Source organism: Psittacula echo, assembly GCF_963264785.1.
Source record: "Psittacula echo genome assembly, chromosome: 7".
Taxonomy (NCBI): domain Eukaryota; kingdom Metazoa; phylum Chordata; class Aves; order Psittaciformes; family Psittacidae; genus Psittacula; species Psittacula echo.
In genome coordinates this window covers 45,037,023-45,055,291 of record NC_137740.1, presented here as the reverse complement: position 1 = coordinate 45,055,291, position 18,269 = coordinate 45,037,023, and the positions used below count along the sequence as shown (strand labels likewise).

The window sequence follows — 18,269 nt, the reverse complement described above, 5'->3', positions numbered from 1 at the left end:
TCACATAAAAAACTATTCCATCCAGTTTCATGTAGATAGTATGTATTGCAAAATAACTCCTATTTCTTCATGTATGCTCTTAACCAAAAGCTGTTGTTAATTGCATTATAACCCACAACAGTGAAATTAAAATTTTATTTCAGATGTAAAGCAATTCTGTTTGAGTTCTTTAGCTGCTTCTGCTCATCTAATATGGAAAGAGTTTTCTCTTTAATTGTGTCTCTCTGCCTTCAAGAATGTTGAGCAGGCTTTAAAACATAGAATCATAGAATAGTTAGGGTTGGAAAGGACCTTAAGATCATCTAGTTCCAACCCCCCTGCCAGGGGCAGGAACACCTCACACTAAACCATGCCACCCAAGGCTTTGTCCAACCTGGCCTTGAACACCGCCAAGGATGGAGAATTCACAACCTCCCTGGGCAACTCATTCCAGTGCCTCACCACCCTCACAGTAAAGAATTTCTTCCTTATATCCAATCTAAACTTCCCCTGTTTAAGTTTTAACCCATTACCCCTTGTCCTGTCAACTACAGTCCCTGATGAGTAGTCCCTCCCCAGCATCCTTGTAGGCCCCCTTCAGATACTGGATGGCTGCTCTGAGGTCTCCATGCAGCCTACTCTTCTCCAGGCTGAACAGCCCCAACTTTCTCAGCCTATCTTCATATGGGAGGTGCTCCAGTCCCCTGATCATCCTGTGGCCCTCCTCTGGACTTGTTCCAACAGTTCCATGTCCTTTGTACATCTGCTTTTTCCAACTTGCCACTTAACAAGTTATGGTTTGGAATAATTTTTTCTTTGCTTTATTTTTCTCTCTTGTTAGTTGCAGATTATGAACGTAAAAAAGTAAGGAGGGCCACAATGTCTGAAGGCCAAATGTGGGGAAACCAATAATCTTTATTAATGTGCTCTGTATAGAAATCTGTATGTATTTTTGCTTTGTAGGTTTGCTTTTAACAGAAAGCTAGAAATTACAGAAACTAGAGATAGATTGCTATAATTTCAGTGTTAGTTAATCACTGACTTTAAGTTAACATGTACTGTAATTGGCTCCACACCATACCCAAATAGCTCTCAATAGACTTTTCCCCAGAGGAGGTGTGAATACTTACTGAGGCACAGTTGCTTTCTGACTTGTCTTCCAGAAAGCCAATTTGGCATGGTGTCCTCTGATTCTGCAGCCAGTAGTCTGTTGATTCTAGCAGACTGTTACTGCAGAGAATCTGTTAAAATAGTTAAAAATAGTTAAAATAATTAAAAAAATTATTCATTCCTACTTTGTTTTGGGGCCCTGAACTCTATTGTTGTAACTCAAAGGAAATCTTGGGTACAGAATTTTGGAGGGGAAAGTTTGGGACTCCTGTTCCTTTTGGACATGTACAGTTAATGCACCTTAAATAAAGTGATTTATCTATCCCCTAAAGTATCAGCCTATTTTCTTTCAGAACTGAAAGTCCTTGGACATACTTGAAGGAGATGCCTAAACCAAATATTTTAATTGGAAAATACTGCTAGGAGTTTTGTTCTGTGTTAAAGTGATAAACATAGATGCTGGGAAAGCTAATTATTTAACTATACTAGAGTGTGCAAACTTGCACCTTTATGATTTACTGTATCTCTTTCCATGGTAGATCAATAGTGTCCATTCTACCAGCAGCCTCCCTTCTGGGACTGCCTACGCTACAGACTCTTTATTTTTCTCCTTTGTGAGCAGCTAAAGTACTTAAGACCTGATGTAATGAGTACTGAGCAAGTCAGCTTGCATTTAATCTCTCTGCATTGACTCAGTCCTATGGCTTATGCCACAAGCTTTGCTCAAACACCACCAAAATGGGCTTACAGGTATCTGTGGACTCTAAAAAGGGAAAGCCAGTTTTGCAAGTCTGATGCTTAGATTGAACTGAATTCCTTACTTGCTGACTCTGTACTAATTGTCTTTCATCAAAAAGTGTGACTCTTAGTATTTTTCAAACAACTAGGTAACAGTGGGTAAACAAGAGCTGTAACAATGATGCTACTCATAGAACATTTCATGTGGCTTAATTGTCATCTTCAGGCAGCAAAGTTAAGAATTATGTTTGTGAAATGGATGTATATGTTATTTGTGCTTCTTGCAGTTCTTGCATTGCATGGAAATAGGCTGTACTCTAGCTCTTTAGCCTTTAATTTTAATAATGTTATTTTAAAATATGAATTAGTTGCTCTACCTGAAAAAAAAATAAATCTATGTTCAGTACTTTCCTTTACATTGCTGCACATTTTGCTTTGACATGCATTTGTCCTACTCCGGAACGCTTGACTCATAAGCCTTGATCCCTTCCTTAGAAAGAGAAGTGAGAACTTGCGAGGCCTCTTTGTTTCTCAGGGAAGATAAATGACTGTGGAAAGCTGATCAGACCAGCTGACACAATTTTCTAACACTCAGGGGCAATCCAGAAGTAAGCTTATTGCCACCCTCAGTCTAACACCCACTCCAATTTTTATCTTTCTGACAGCAAGCCAGTTAGATAATTAATACTACACTCTCTGTGTTATTCTATATTGATTTCTGAATTAAAGTCAGCAGAGGATGGATAAGGAGGTAACGGGGAACACAGCTTGGCCTGCTTCAGTACCCTTCTTCAGTGCCCTCCACCATGTTCCTTGGTACTCCAGCCTCACTATGGGATTTCTTCTAAAGAGCCTCTGAATATAAATTTAGGGTTCATAAAGTACTCAGAAGAAGTACTGGTCCCAAAGACTTTGTTCTGAGAATGACAAAGGCTCATAAACACTTCACATTACCAGTCTCTTTTGAGAGACTGCCATCTAATCTTGTTCACCAGTTAAATGACTCTGCACTCAATAAACTTTATAACCTCCTGTCTCAGCGCAAAAAGATTCCTGCCACCATAACTAATGCTGAGACTAGATGTGGAAAATAATATATCTCATATCCCAAAGAAACAATTTTCTGTTAGTGTTACAAACAATATATATCTTTTTCTTTCCTTCTTTTATTTATATTCTTTTTTTAAGGAATGTTTTCAAATGTGGAAATACTGAGCCCTTTCAAGCTGGTTTGTAAAATCTAGAATCAAGCATTTTTTCCAAAAATTACCATCCTCTGGCAATTTTTTATGGGTTTTCTTTTTTCAAATATGGGTTTTTCATAAAAACCTGGATTTTTTAGGAAGATATGCTCTGGGGAGACTTTAGAGTAGTCTTCCAGTACCTAAAGGGGGCCCGCAGGAAATCTGGAGAGGAGCTTTTTACAAGAGTGTGTAGTGACAGGACAAGGAGAATGGCTTTACACTGGAAAAGGGTAGATTTAGACTAGATGTTAGGAAGAAGTTCTTTACTGTGTGGGTGGTGAGACAATGGAACAGGTTGTTACTGCCCCATCCTTAGAAATGTTCAAGGCCAGGCTGGATGGGGCTTTGACCAACTTGGTCTAGTGGAAGAGGTGTTGGAACTAGATGATTTTTAAGGTGTCTTCCAGCCCAAACTATTCTATGATATATCTACAGATCTGATTTCAGATTTAATCTGATTCTAGATCTTCTCATTCTCAAGGGTTGAAGTCCTAATTACCTGTTAAAACATAATTTCGCATACATAGGAAACAGTTCTCTTTAGCTCAAACAGCTTTTGCTGTTACAAGCAGTCTTGTTTCACTTCCTTAAAAATCAGAGTGCATTTGTCTTCAGCCTTAATCACTTTAGATCTTTCTTTCCCAAATCTCAGTCAGTTTCTGAGAAACCAGAAATTATCATGTACAAACAAACTTCCTGTCTCATAAGGACTTGCTGCACACACCCAATGTTTCAGAATAGCTAGATCATAGCAGATGTATATTGTAGATGATAAACCCACAAAATGAGCTGGGCAGTCCAGACTTCACCTAGCTTTCCACCTTTGGGATGTTAAATGACCCTTGATATCTCTATCTTTCTTTCAGAGGATGTTTTTATCAGGAAGTAAATACTGGTAAAGTACTAACAGAAGAAATAACTTTCCTGACAAATCTTTCAATCTGGTCAGGCCACAGCTGACAATCTTTGGTCATTCTAGGATGGTTTATAAGTTGCAAGGCTTTATACCACACTTAAGTTTATTTTCATATGTATTTTTTCATAATAGACTTTGAAATCAGGGGCAGAAATTATTACATGGAAATTTTGGACAGCGTGTGATTTTTAAGTAACTTCAAGGAAATCAAAAGCATTAGCTGAATGATGTTTTCTCTAGGCCAGATTCTTCTCTCATGTGTGCATAAGCAGTTCTGCACATGCACTTGAGAATGCAGCCAGAAATGTGAAGGTATAATGACATAACATTTTTACTAGTGCAGGTTGGAGAAAATAGTTTGCAGCAATTTGGCTTTGAAGAAGATAGGTGAGAAAACCAAAACCAGATATGCTTGAGTACACACAGCAGAAGCTAGTGGAGGTCAGCAATCTAAGGAACACACGTCAGCCCAAAGTCATCTGGAAAGCCTCCAGAAATTACTCTAGAAAAGACAGTACTGTGGGAAACGGAGGCATGCAAGAACATGTGGGAGAGACCTGCTTGCATATGGTCTAGTTTTACATGTATCAAACGGTGTTCAGGAGACAGAAAGTGACATTTGAGTAAGCAGTGGCAGGAATATGTTCCTGGCAGTGTTCAAGGCCAGGCTGAATGGAGTTTTGAGTGACATCATCTAGTATGAGGGGTCCCCACCCTTAACAGGGAGTTTGAAACTAGATAATCTTAAGGTCTTTTCCAAACCTAACTATTCTGTAATTATATGAAATAGAGGTGTAAACTTCAGATGAGTTTAAACTTTACCTTTATGAAATACAAGTTTCTGCATTATGACTATTTCAGACCTGTTATTGCTCAGAATCTTCCCATTAGTACTTCTTTGGAGGAAGGATAATTTGAGCCACCCCACAATGCTGATCATGCCTGCTATATAAAAATCCACATATAGAAGCTATGTGAACTTTGGGGTATATTTCTTTGGGAAGACACCAACGTTATCAAAAACATACAGTAAGAATGAATGTAATACCTGCATCTTGCTATTGTGAGGCAATTTTTTGTGTTGACGAGGTGCATGTGTTTATATAAAATGACAGTTTGCATATGTATTTAATCTTGGTGGGATATTCATGTTTTTAAAGTCCTTATACTGAAGTCCTTATAGTAAAATAATGTATGACTGTAATGATCGAAAGTTGAAGGAGCTGGTCTAAATTAACAGGGCTAATTAATCAAATGCAATGTGAGAACTGGTATCCCTCAGAGATGTAACTCTATCAGTACATTCCGATTGCCATTTTTCCATATAAGCATATTTTCAAAATATACTAAGCTGGTCTGTACCAAAGGATAAGAAACCTAAACCTGTACTACTTCAGCTATCACTCAGCATCCTTCTTTATGTAGCCTGTGCTTTTAAGGCAAACAGTATCACTGGCAAGAATTTCCCCTTCTATCTTATATTTCATTCTTTTCTAATTGAGACAAGTTCTGGGCCAATCTCACTGACATACATTTTAGCAATTTTGCTGAATTCAGTGAGGTTACTTCTGATTTGCAAAAGTACAATTGAAAGCTGAACTGTATTCATTGACCATACTTATGTGTAACAGCTGCACACACTATACTGTGTATATCTGGTTCAGAGCAGGATCATCACACTCGGAAAATAATTGAGGATGAATCTGCATCATGCACTAAATATGAAATCAGCAGTAATTCATGGTTCTAAAAAAAAAGTTTTCCATTCTTATCTACAGACTCAGCCATCAGCACTACTCAGTGTGTTGTGAATCAATGAACTAAATCAGCCTCTAGCAGTGTGGATTAGAAAAGTCACTCTTTCCCAGAGGAAAATATTGCATACAAGTTTAGTGTAACAGCTTCCTGCTCCCTGATTTAGATCATAAGACATTAAAATACAGTAAATATCTATAACCGAGACAACATTAGAAAGGCTCTGTTCCACAAATGAAACATCTGCGCCTTCATGGCTTATCATCTTAATGGCTTTGGTTAATTACTACTCATCAAAAAAAGGTATGAAAGTGGGACATATGGAATAAGATGAGATATCAAGGGGCACATCTTCCGCATTTTTTCAGATTGGTCTGTATTCTGGCAGGCCACATCTCATATGGTTTCTGACAGGAGCCGTTCACGTCAAATACAATTACTCAAACCTGCAAGTCAACTGTGTAAATTGTTCCCTTGCAGCAGCAACTCATAGTGTTCCACTCCACCACCATTTACACATCTAACTTAAAAAGTCACTGAAACTAGCAGAAGCTAAAAGAGAGTGTAATGGGCTATTTTTCGTAATTTTTCATCCCTTTCCACACACACGCAAAAAAAATAAGCAATGGTAACACATTCTGTGACAATGCTGTAAAGAAGCCCAAACCATCCTGCTGTTTGTCAGAAGAATTGATAGAAGCAAATCACATCTTTTACTGTGCCAACAATCATAAAATCGACTTGTGTTACAATGAAAAGCTCAAATGTAAGGGATCAGACATGTGAAGCAGCTCAAAATCTTGTGGTAAAGGCTAGTCTTTAAAAGAGAGAGGTGCTTCTGAAGGTGACCAAGCTGAAAGCATTTGTAAACACAGTGGTGTGGCATTTCAGTGCTGTGCCACTGTCCTTCAGTCTTACATAGAATAGACAACTCTGAAATTAAATTTAAATCTAAGAACACCTCCCACACAGTGGATTTTCTGCCTTTTTATGCCTATATGAAGATTCCAGTTACAGTCAGCAGCACTTTCTAAAAAATCAGGTACTTTTTTGCAAATAAACAAACCCTTTGACCAAATGAAATATTGACACTTTGTCTTTTTCCCATGTTGTGGGGACTCGAAGAAGCTCAGTCCCAGTGTATACATCACTCTATTGAGTTCTTTTTTATATCATGATTTTACACTTAACAAAATTTCTGTAGACAGGCAATACTCACACCCCACAGCCACAGTGTGGTTTTTCAGGATGATGAAGATAAATCTTTACCTTCTACATGTTTTTATCTTTCTCTCTCTCTCTGCTTACATATATAAATATATGTGGTTGTTCTTTAAACAAACAAACAGACAAAACCACCAAACAAACCACAAATGGAATACATTATTATTACTAGTGGAAGGAAAAGAAAAAGAATTATAGGAAAACTGAATGAAATGTGAAGTTTTATAACACTTCTGTGTTAGAGCAAATGCTTTCTCATCAGCTCTAGAATTATGCCTGTGAGAGACAATAAATCTCTGAGGATTATTGCAAAGTGAGAGATCAAAGGTGGCCTGCCCCCCTCGGTAGGTCTTTGGTAGTGCCTCTTTCCCTCAGACTATACAGCCATAATCTGGCCCTGCAGAGAAGGAATAAAAGCAATCATCCATGGTCTTCACCTGTGTCTTTCCAGTTGTACTGAAATTACCTACATGCACAAAATAATGTCAGTCGTATCTGGCTCCTTCTAATTGCATGCAAACAGGCATCCTTCCCCCCATCCTCTAAATTACATAACTACATATAAAGCTATTTTGAGGCAACAAAGCCAGCATCAGTCAAATCTATATGACCTCCTGGTTTGCTGAAAAGCTTCCCAATCAGATAAGAGGGAAGGCAAAAAAGCTGTTTCGTGTAGGACCCCTCCATTGTATTGGCCTGAGAGAAGCAAAGCTCTGGACCCACAGATTGGGTCCCAGAAACTTGCCACCTATTGAAGAACAGTCCTGAAGGTATTCTTTCCATGCACTGCTTTTATTTCGTATACTCAGTTAGTGAGGGAAAACAGAAATCTGCAGGGGGAGATTGTCTCCCATAAATGTATAATATATTTTAGAACCAGACCAGTATAGACCAGGCAGACAAAATTGCAAGATACTGTAACAGCCCCCCTCCATTTATTTTCCTGTATCAGTCTTTTTTTCTTTAAGTATTGGTTAATTTTTGTTTTCTCCAATAAAGACAAAAGCTAAAAAGCAAAACTATAACTTGGGATGTATCTTCCTTTGAATATAACATAAACATAGACGTTACCTTCTTACATGCTGTGACAGAGCTTCCCAAACTGCTTGCCGAACTGTCTGTGCCGCTGCCTTGGTGCTCTGGAACTTCATGCATCAGCGGAGATTCAAAGCTGCTGAAGAATAAAAAAGAAACAGACACCCCAAAACCTTTCCAGTGACTCAGCTGCATAGATACCTCAACTGATAACAAAATGCAGTTCAGTAAAGAGATGTAACTTAGGGTATAAGAAGCTGTCTATACTCTCCTTGCTGATGTCACTAGCCTATTTATTACTTCATTTTTTCCATTTTGGAAGACCCTCCTGAGCTACATACTTTGGATATAAAATAGCAGGCCAATGTCTTTTGAAGATTAGAGGATAGCATATGGCTACCTATAATCATATCTACCTCTCTTGAATGACACTGTAAAAAGTAGTACTAGCTTGTTTTTATAAGCAGGCATCTTGGAGCAGCAAATGAAATACTCTCTGCATTAATTAGCTTGGTAGATAAAAGAGACGTTTGCTGCACTTTTACTTGCCTGGATAGAGGTAGAGGGGTAGTAATTAAAATGTAAAGAACACAACAGGAGTGGTTGAATTCTGTAATCTAGATGGAATAGCTTGATACATAGCAGGTTTACAGCAAAGGTAAGTCATGCACATTCTCTGTTTTGAGAATCAGTTACATACAACAGAGGCGACAATATTTGCTTTGGAACTGTGCAGGCATGAAATACAAAATCATAGAAACAAGTTTCTCCAGACAAGTTATTTGCATGTATGGCTGGTACCACCCCTCACACTTATTTTGGAATAGCTCAGGCTAGTCTTGTAAGATTTCCTTTCATGTAACAGTCATATTGTTGCAACCTTTCTGAAGCTTTTCTTTCTGGACATGATGTGATTACAGTTAAAGACAAATCAGTGCTAAAGGGATATTACTCCAGAAATGTACTAGGGAAAGAATGCCCTACACATTTGAGTTCTGCTTCCCAAATTGGGTCACTAGAGTGCCTTTAATTTATTGCAAGCCATCTATGAGAAGATATGGAACACATTGTGATAGACCGTAACAACCAACCAGGCTACCATGGCATAATAAATGATCTTTCATCAGTTCCAACAGGCTAACAGACCATGTGCAATTTCCTTGTATGCTCAATTAAAAAATAAAATGCATTTTCATAAGTCACCTTTGCTGAAGCTTAAGCCAGTATGTTAAGAGAAGGCTGCTTCTACTTTTAGCCTCAATCCATCAGTAAGGCTACCCTTCTCTTAAAGATTCATAGATGTATATTTCACCTGATACTGCTTAGGACCAGTTATGAACTCGCACTGATAAGTAACTTTGTCAATAAGAATTTTGTTGATATATGTGGTGCTATTTTGTAATTATTACTTTTTTTAAAAAAGTATCTGTATGTGCTGGATCTAGAAGAATGAATGAAAAATATAAAACTAACTTAGCACTTATTAATTGCTAATTGGGTAAAAGCTTTATGAATTGCTTGGGAGGATTGAATACAGATGCACAAGTGAGATATGTAGGTTAATTGACTTCACTTGAAAAGTATGATATCACTTAACACTTTCTAAGATACCAGCAATATTTGTATCCAAGAGGCAGACTTTCGCCTGTTTACAAAATTCTGCTGCATTGCTCATACTATGTAGATAAATGGTAACTTTTCTGGGCAGTAATTTTTCTGGCATTTGACGAAGCAAAATAGCATTTTATAGGCCTTATTCAGAACTCTTTAACAAAATAAGGGACATTAAACATATGAAGTTGTTCTGATTTTCTACCTTCATCACAATTAAACTGTCATATTCAGAGGGTCAGATATTGTATAAATAAGTTCTCTCCTTGGTAAGTCTAGCCTCTGTACTAAGTACTACTCAGTACTCCAAGAAGAAGCTGTGCACTGCCTCTTTTTATAAGATGCATCACTTCTGCAATCTAATAGTAAATTACAAATGAAGTCTGACCTGCAGGTTGAAGTACAAGAGACATTGTTTTCTCCTGCTCTTCACTGAAAGAAAGACTGACTGGTTTTGCCCTACAGGGAGTTGATATGCTGGTAATGTCTATTGGCTCTCAGTTACACTGTGTGCAGGGAAAGGAACTTCTAGTGCATCAAGTGTTGCTGAGTCTAAAAGCAACAAAGATAATAGCATGGCCACTAACAGAAGGTCTTTTTTGGACCTTAATTGAGCAGTGCAAATAGAATAGATTGGTACATTAAAGCATAGCTGGAAAATATAGGTCATGTTCTAGAGTATAAATAGATTTGTGCTATCTCTGGGTGGTGCTTCAGTAAAGGGTAGCACATTATGTGTTCCATACAGAAGTAAAGTTTTGTTCCTAGTCATGTGGGAAATAAAAAAGATCTTTAAAATCTTCTTAATCCTTCAAAATCTGTGTTGTTTCCAAAATAAGCCCACTTTTCACTTGTAAATATAGAAAAGCTTGTTAAAAGTGCATGATTAGTGAAATAAACGTTACACACCCGAGTCTTCCACAACTCAGGAAGGTGCAGGATATGAGGTTCTGTCTAGATACCTTTAGATTCATGGGTCTTTCTTTCAACATAGAACACAGGTTTGGCTTTGCAACATCTCTTTTTCAATTATCCCAGATCAAGGTTTCTTCTTCTCTTTCTTTATCCCCTTCTAAGCTTTATTTTTCAAAACATATGTGATTTTTCAGGAGACCCTCCTCGAGCCATACAGCTCTGCAACCTTTGCTCTGTAGCAAGTCCAGTAAGATAAACCTACTTTTCATTAACTCCCCAGAGAAAAACTATTCTGTCTTAGAGAAGCTGCCTTCTCTCATTAGCGTCTCCACAGCAGGAGGCTGAAAGAAACTGCTGTGGAGATGTAGTTATCTCATCATCAAATGATAGCTCTGTATTCACCTACTATGTTCATTACTTCATGCTAAGAGTTTATACAAAGCTCTAGTCTTTTTAAGACTTTTAAGGCATATGGCAAAGATCTGAGCCTTTTCACTACAAGATAAAGCAAGCTGGTTTTAGGTCCTAATTCTCACCTTGCCTTGGATTCCCTTGTTTGTTGTGTGATGGAGAATGCTTATCTGACTTAGATGTGCTCATCTGATTTGGAACTATCACTGCAGGCCACGGGTATAAGAAGCAATCTCTGTTAAAGGATGGCTCATGTGAGAGATCCTAATTTACAATTTAGTTTTTGAAACTGAAGCTGGGAACCTGGACCTATGACCCAGTGTTAAAAAATACAGCATTTTCACATTAATATTTCCTTTACCAGAAAGGTCTCCACAGTTCCTTATTTGCCACCAGGTGCTGCCTTACTGATTCATGAATTTGACTGATACTTTTTTCTTACAAAGCTAAATGCTCTCATGAAAAATACGAACTTTTTTTTTTTTTTTAAATTAGAGGACAGTAGCAGATAGTTAAGAGGCTTATGGCACTAACTGCAACAATACACCCTTTATTATTGAGCAAAATGCAAAACAGTTCCCTCTATTTTCCTGCTAAATAATTAAAAAATACTGACCTTGATGACTCAAGACTCAATAAAAAAAAAGCCCAAACCAACACATCTTCTCCTAAAAATGATAATCTTTTTTGCAGATGTGGCAGATGGTGCTACGTCAGCTAAGATGAGGCAATTTTGAAGAATTCCCCAGGTTATCCCTAAAGAAAATTAATCTTGTGAAGCAATATCAGAAACTTCAATTTCCTACCATCTTGTACAAGCATAACCAGCTTCCAAAAATTTGCTATGCAATAATCTTTCCTAAGGAGCAATTTCAATAAATAATAAGTGACCATTACATATGATTTTTGAACCAATCCTACCATAGCCTAGTGCTTTTCATCTTTTCATTATGATTCCTAATCTCAGCATTTTGAACATATAAAACATACTGATCCATGAAAAAGATAATCTTGATGAAAGAAACAAACTGAATGAACATCACAAGATTTCTCAGTGCAGTTTACTTCAAGCTATAGTTGGCTACATCTGTAATGTTTTGCTAATATTTGTACTGAATATCATGAACAACAAAAAAAGGAATGAATTTCATTTTGGGATAGAAATTTGAGACAAGTGAAAGCATGGCAAAATACCCTAGCATATTCTTACCTTTACACTCACAAATATATCTGAAAGCTTCTCAGAAACTGAGGAAGACAGCTAGGTTAATCCAGACCCTAAGCAAGCAGCAATTTTGAAAGGCATGCAGCATTCAAAGAGCATCCCTTAACTTCAAAGCCTTTTTGAAGCAAACAGACTAGTCATACTCTTTCTCCATGCTACCTTTCAGATTTTACAATTTAAGGTTTTACCTTTACATGTAAACAGGTCAACAGCTACTAGCAATAAAATCTTTGGATGTAGCAGTGTCAAAGTTACTATTTTAATCCATATAATAGTTTTTTATTCAGTTTGAACCATGTGTATACTTCCATCAGAGTGCAGATGGTTAGCCAAACAGAAGTTCTATAAATACCTCAAACAAATGTCTTTCTTGTTAGGGATTTGGAACCCTTATGCAGAATATAATCACTGGCAATATCAGGGTCTGATCTTGTAAGGTACTTCACAGGGAACTGAAAGTACTGAATCCTTTCCATCATTATCAGATCTGAGCGTCTAACAGGTATGGGATTGCGTTGGTAGTTTTACATATCTGCACTAAAAAGAGTAGAAGTTTTAAGTGCTCTATATAAAGATTGCTCATTTCTTAATGTCTGTTGGGTACTCTTGATTTACATTTCATTTTTATCCGTGACAGAGATGCAAAAAGCTAGGTCATTAGCTATGTTTTAATGAAAAACAGGGGCAGAGAAAAGATAACCCATACCATGGTACACCACACAACAAAAAAGCCTTTCTCTTCCATGTTTGTATGTTCATAGAGCCCTGAATGCCTTTATTCTGCTAAAAATAAATAAATAAATAAATAAATTAAAAAAACCCAAACAAAATCAAACAAAAATAAAACAAAAGGCAACAAATCTAGAAGCCTCTGCAAGTGTTAGCAATGATCAGCCTTCTTTCAAATCATGTTTTTAAAATACTATAAATGAACAGACATGCTTTACTGAAGAATGAATGTAAAACCAAACTAACTAAATTTTATACGATCTACTTAGAAATAGCCCTTCCTTCCTTCCTTCCTTCCTTTATTTACTGATTAAATTATCAAAGGAAAAAAACAAGGTTTTATGTGCAAGTCTGACAAACGTTCCCACATTCAATAGTTATGGCAGGGCATACTCAGATGAAAGAGATGACAATCAAATCATAGAGTTAGCAATCAGGACCTGAATGACAGGTGACTGTGTTGAGGTTTTTTTTGATGTTTAGCTATATTTCAGTAGTTTACTGACAGAGAGACAATCCAGTGTCAACTGGGCTTTTGCATACAGCTGATAGCCATCCTGCCTTTTTCCCGCCTATCCCTGGTTTTGACATGACTTTAGGACAATTCCATGTGGATCTTTGTTATGCTGGTAGAATGGCTACTTACTAAGAAAGCGTTCTAGAAAGGACAGGCTTGGACCTTGGTCAGAAGAGACTACAGAAAAAGCACATGAGGAACAATGAGCTCTCTTCCTGGTAGGGTGCGTAAGGCAATGAAAGAAAATGCCTAGAATGATATGTAGGGTGCGGTATTGGTAACAATAATTTTTGAAAAGTTCCTAATTCCAAGGATTTTTAGAAGGTATAAAAAGAAGCCCTGGATCAACAACTAGGGACTAGATAAGGTCTGATGAGGAAGAATGACTGAACCTGGGAGAGATTAAGGAACAGACCCTTAGATTCCTAGAGGGCTAAAGCACTGCACCTTACAGAAGTGGACTGAAAGATAGTCAAGACTGCTTTTCTGCCCTAAAAACAAGGAGTGTAGATCTGAGATTTATATTCACATCTGGAGTTCCAGCTAGGCGGGAAACTAAGACACTGTTGAGGTTTGACTGCAGGAAAGATAAGATTCTTCAAACTAATTACTCTGTAGGTATATAACTTAGGTGAGCACTGCTGATCAGGAAGTGGGCAGTGCTGGTCAGGAAGATGGTTTTAGAGAGATAAAGATTGAACTCACTATATACAGGCAGAAATATTACAGAAATAACAGTTTTGTTGCCTGTACAGCTAAGCAATAGGTTTGCTACTATTTAAGCCTACTAAGTCAGCAAGAAGAAATATAAAATCAGAAAATATTCTTAAAAAGTGATCCACAGAAAATTCCTTATTCACTTAGCATATGCAGGTGTACCGTACAACAGCACTTTTCCTTGTGCTATAGAAAGGAGGGCAAAGAGAAAACACTTGGTTTTCACCACAAGCAAGACAGTTCATGACTGTGTTTTTATTAAGCAACTTACATTATTACTGCACTTTTGATGCCAATGTCTATTCTTAATATAGATTATGTTGTTAGTGCAGCACAGTGTAATATGCCAAGTGTGTGATGTTATTTGATCTTACTTCTTTTAAAGATAATAGAAAAAACACTGTGACATAGCTGGAATCTGGTGAAATTTGGTCCAAATAAAACACATAACAAATGTGCAAGAAGCTCCCACAGATTTCAACTAGAAATGGAAATTCTCAGCATTTTTCAAGATGAAGTCAAAGATATTGCAAATTAGGCTTTCATGCCAGAAACTAGCAAGTAATTTTTTAAAGTCTGTTTTAAATGTCTCTTGTATCTAACAAAAAACTTGTGTTCTTTGGCCGCTCCTCTCATCCTTTTGCTATGCACAAACTGTCAGGTTGGCATTTCAGGGGAACCAGTAGAACGTGACATAGGAAGAAATGGGTGATTTCATGTGGAGGATGTTAATCTTGGTCTAACTGATTTGCTGAGTATTTTCTGGCATCTGACCTCACAGTCAGGCTTCTAAACCTGTTTTGCCGTTGATCCATGCAGTGCATTTCTGATTCTGAGCATTAAAGCAACAAGAGGCAACTACTGACAAAGCAGGCAACATGTTCCATTAAGTATTTCACTGACACCTTTCCTTAAATTTTACCTTTTAAAGATTCAAATCTACTCTATAAAAGCTTTTCATTCTTTAAATTCAAGACAGATACTGAAAGGATATGTGACAAAGATGTTCATAACTTAAAAGTAAATGCATGTCATGATTTTATTTGGATAGAAAATGCATGTAGCTAATCAAAAATTGCTCGTTGTTCCACTGTTTTCTTATTTAGATGGATTACAAATCAAATAGACTGTAAAAGTGTAATTGAAATTTGGTAGGTACTCAGGATTATGTGCATGATAGGAAGGTGAACATTGCTTTCATGTTTTGAACAGTGTGTTTCTAATGTTTGTCAGTTTCTGAAATTCTTTGTACCAGATTTCCTGTGAAATAATACATCTGTCTTTGGAAATCTGAGATTAACAGAGGACTGACTTGTCCCCAGATATTTTAGGGGAATGCTTGAAAACTTTCTACTGTCACAAAATCACTTTCAATCAGTTTTAAAAAAGGTAAAGAGCAAAGCTGTTACTGAAAAGGGATGGTGATGCTTGAAAAACAAATTGTTAAACTCTGAATCTGAATTATACAACAGATTGAGCTCTTGGAAGAAAAGTATGTGTATGACCAGTCAAGAGGCTATCATGCTGCATAGTGTTCTTCATTACAAATCATGAGATCTTAGAATTGACGCTTAGTGTAGTTGAAGATGCAGTTTTCCATATCACAGAAGTTAATGTTGCTGAATACTAACGGAAATTATAATGAAATATTTATTACAACTGCCTGAAGACTCCCCAGCCACCAGTAAGCTACAGAACTAATCATTAAACCATTACAAATTTTTTCCTTTTCCTTTCCCTCTTTTTTCTTTCCTTTTTCTTTCTTTTTTCTTCCTTTTTCTTTTCTCTTTCTTTTTTTTTTTTTTTTTTTTTTTTTTTTCCTGCTGTAAGCAGATCTGGAAGCTTTGGTAGATATTCTTCCATGGAGAGTCTAGGCTCCTTCCTCAGTTCTCAGAAATAACATTACCTAATTGCAAAATCGTTTCTACAGCTGTAAAAAATAAGGAAATTCATAGTCTACTGTCATTCACTTCCTTGAGCACGCAGCTTCACCCACACATCTCCTATATTCAAAAAATGATTGTTCAAACCTATTCTATGTAACTGTGATGGTGGTCCCTACTAAACTCAATTTGATCATGGTAAATATTTTACTTTAAGAGTATTTAAAGAACTTTCAAAAGTACCTAACTAGTAAATGTATTATTTCCTCAACTCCATTCTGGTTTCCAGCCCTTTTTATCTGAAAGAAAGCCAAACTGGTTTAGATCTCTGCTAAATCTTTCAAAATGTTTAGGATTATAATAGTGTTCAAGAAACAGTATGGTTTTGCATTAATTAATGATAAGTAAGACAATAGGCTAAAATAAGTGTCTTCATCTAAAATATTCACAGAAATTTCCTATTCTCTTTAATACAGTATTGTTTCTATGATCATCTGCAGTCATATATGTAAACTGTCTAGTTAAAATATCAGGATATATTCTGAAGTTATTTTAATGTCAAAGAATATATTCTGTCATTGCTTATTCAAAACAAATCTTATTTCATTTTAGATGCCTGAAATATTCCTGAACAATTCCAATTCACTACTAATATCACAAAGCAACTAAAATCTTAACAATTTTGATGCTAAGTTAATATGTCAGTAAATAGCAATCTATGGTAACTTATAGAAAACAAGGCCTCAAAACCCACTTGTTGAAAAGCATGGAGCTTTTTAAACAGCAAAATAACATTGTCCGAGATGTGACCAAAATGAAAATACCTCTAATTATGTTGGCTTTTAATATGATACAAAATGATTTTGTATAATTCTGTCAAGATACTACAAATATTGTCTTTATCATGTCCTTATCGTGACCTGCAGTGTGTAAATGAGTACTTGCTTAATTAGTATTACATTAGTATTGCATTTACACCTAATGCAAAAATATAAACCAGACCATGTGTAAACATGGATTTTCAGTTATCCACTGAAAAATCAAGAGGCAATTTGGTTGCGGGGAATCTGAGAAAGATCAAATGGCTCTTTGATGTTACTAGTTCTTTTTCACGCTTGGTCCTTGCAGATAGAAGTGTTTCAATTAGATGTTAGTTCAGATACAGATAAGTTCATTCTCACCACAATCCAGGAATGATCCTATAATATCTGCAGTGAAGCTGACCATGTAGTTGGATTGTACAGCAAAGAGGGTATCTAAATTGACCATGTGCATCACAACCATTAGCTTGTCCAGGTTTCTTTTATAAAAAATAAAAATAGTGCAGCATGAAATTTTAGCATTTTGTAATGCATCCTAAAATGCCAAATGACCGTAACTCACTATACTAAGAAAGATGAAGGTGCTTACTGTCTCTGGGGCAGTGACGTTACACTGCTTCAGCAGAGCCCAGCAGCTGGCATGCTGTTCATATTAGCTTCATTATGAGCAGAGTTTGCCTCTTGTTTCACGTCTTTGCATGTGTTTAGGTTTTACTCTGATCAGCACTGCAAAGTCCAAGCTCTTTTAATTCAAAGAACAAACCAAAAAGAAAAGTATGAACTCTAAATCCAGGTTTTGCAAAGTTACTTTTGTTTTACTAATGGAGGACCACTGTGACAACTTCAGCTGGAGAAAGATGTAGTCTAATAGTTCTAGTTCTGCGTATCCAAAAGCATTCCATGTCAAAGTAATCCTCATCCTGTGACCTCTTGTTTGTTTGTTTAGTTTAGTTTGTTTGTTTGTTTGTTTCAATTAGTCAACTTGGATTATTATTTGTATTATTTGTTGATGATCCATCTCTACTTTTGAAGTGGCAACTCAGTTATTTTTCTAATGCAGAGTACCTTAAAAACCATGTCTTCTGAATCAGGAAATCATTTGTTGCACTCAGCAAGTATGTACTTATCTATGAATTAATTTTACTTGTATGAAATAAAAACCTGCTACTGATGGTAGTACCCAAAGACACCTCTCTCTTATACTTGGATATAGCTGTTCCGCATATATACTTACTTTGAAGAATGTGAATAATGTGACCACTGGTTTTAACTGAATTTATGGCATATATGGTGCTTAGGATTGAATTTATTGGCAGATACAGTGTGACCATTTAACTAAGTTCCTTAACAGCTGTGCTATTACTTCTGTAGTTTTACATATTCAAGGAACAATTATTTTTTCTAGTTGATGAGAGGGCCTTATTCCAGAATTTGTGTGA

The 18,269-nt window shown here is 36.6% G+C and overlaps 1 protein-coding gene across 1 annotated transcript in view; it reads right to left on the bottom strand.

Annotated features, from left to right (window-relative positions):
• The window catches only part of SPHKAP (SPHK1 interactor, AKAP domain containing), a gene marked incomplete at both ends in the record, with an annotated part of 97,585 nt that overhangs the window by 42,876 nt on the left and 36,440 nt on the right, over positions 1-18,269 (bottom strand). Inside the window, 2 exons of the mRNA XM_080623702.1 lie at positions 1,110-1,220; positions 8,038-8,140. Coding sequence (XP_080479828.1) covers positions 1,110-1,220; positions 8,038-8,140 — 214 coding nt within the window. The remainder of the gene's footprint in view (positions 1-1,109; positions 1,221-8,037; positions 8,141-18,269) is intronic.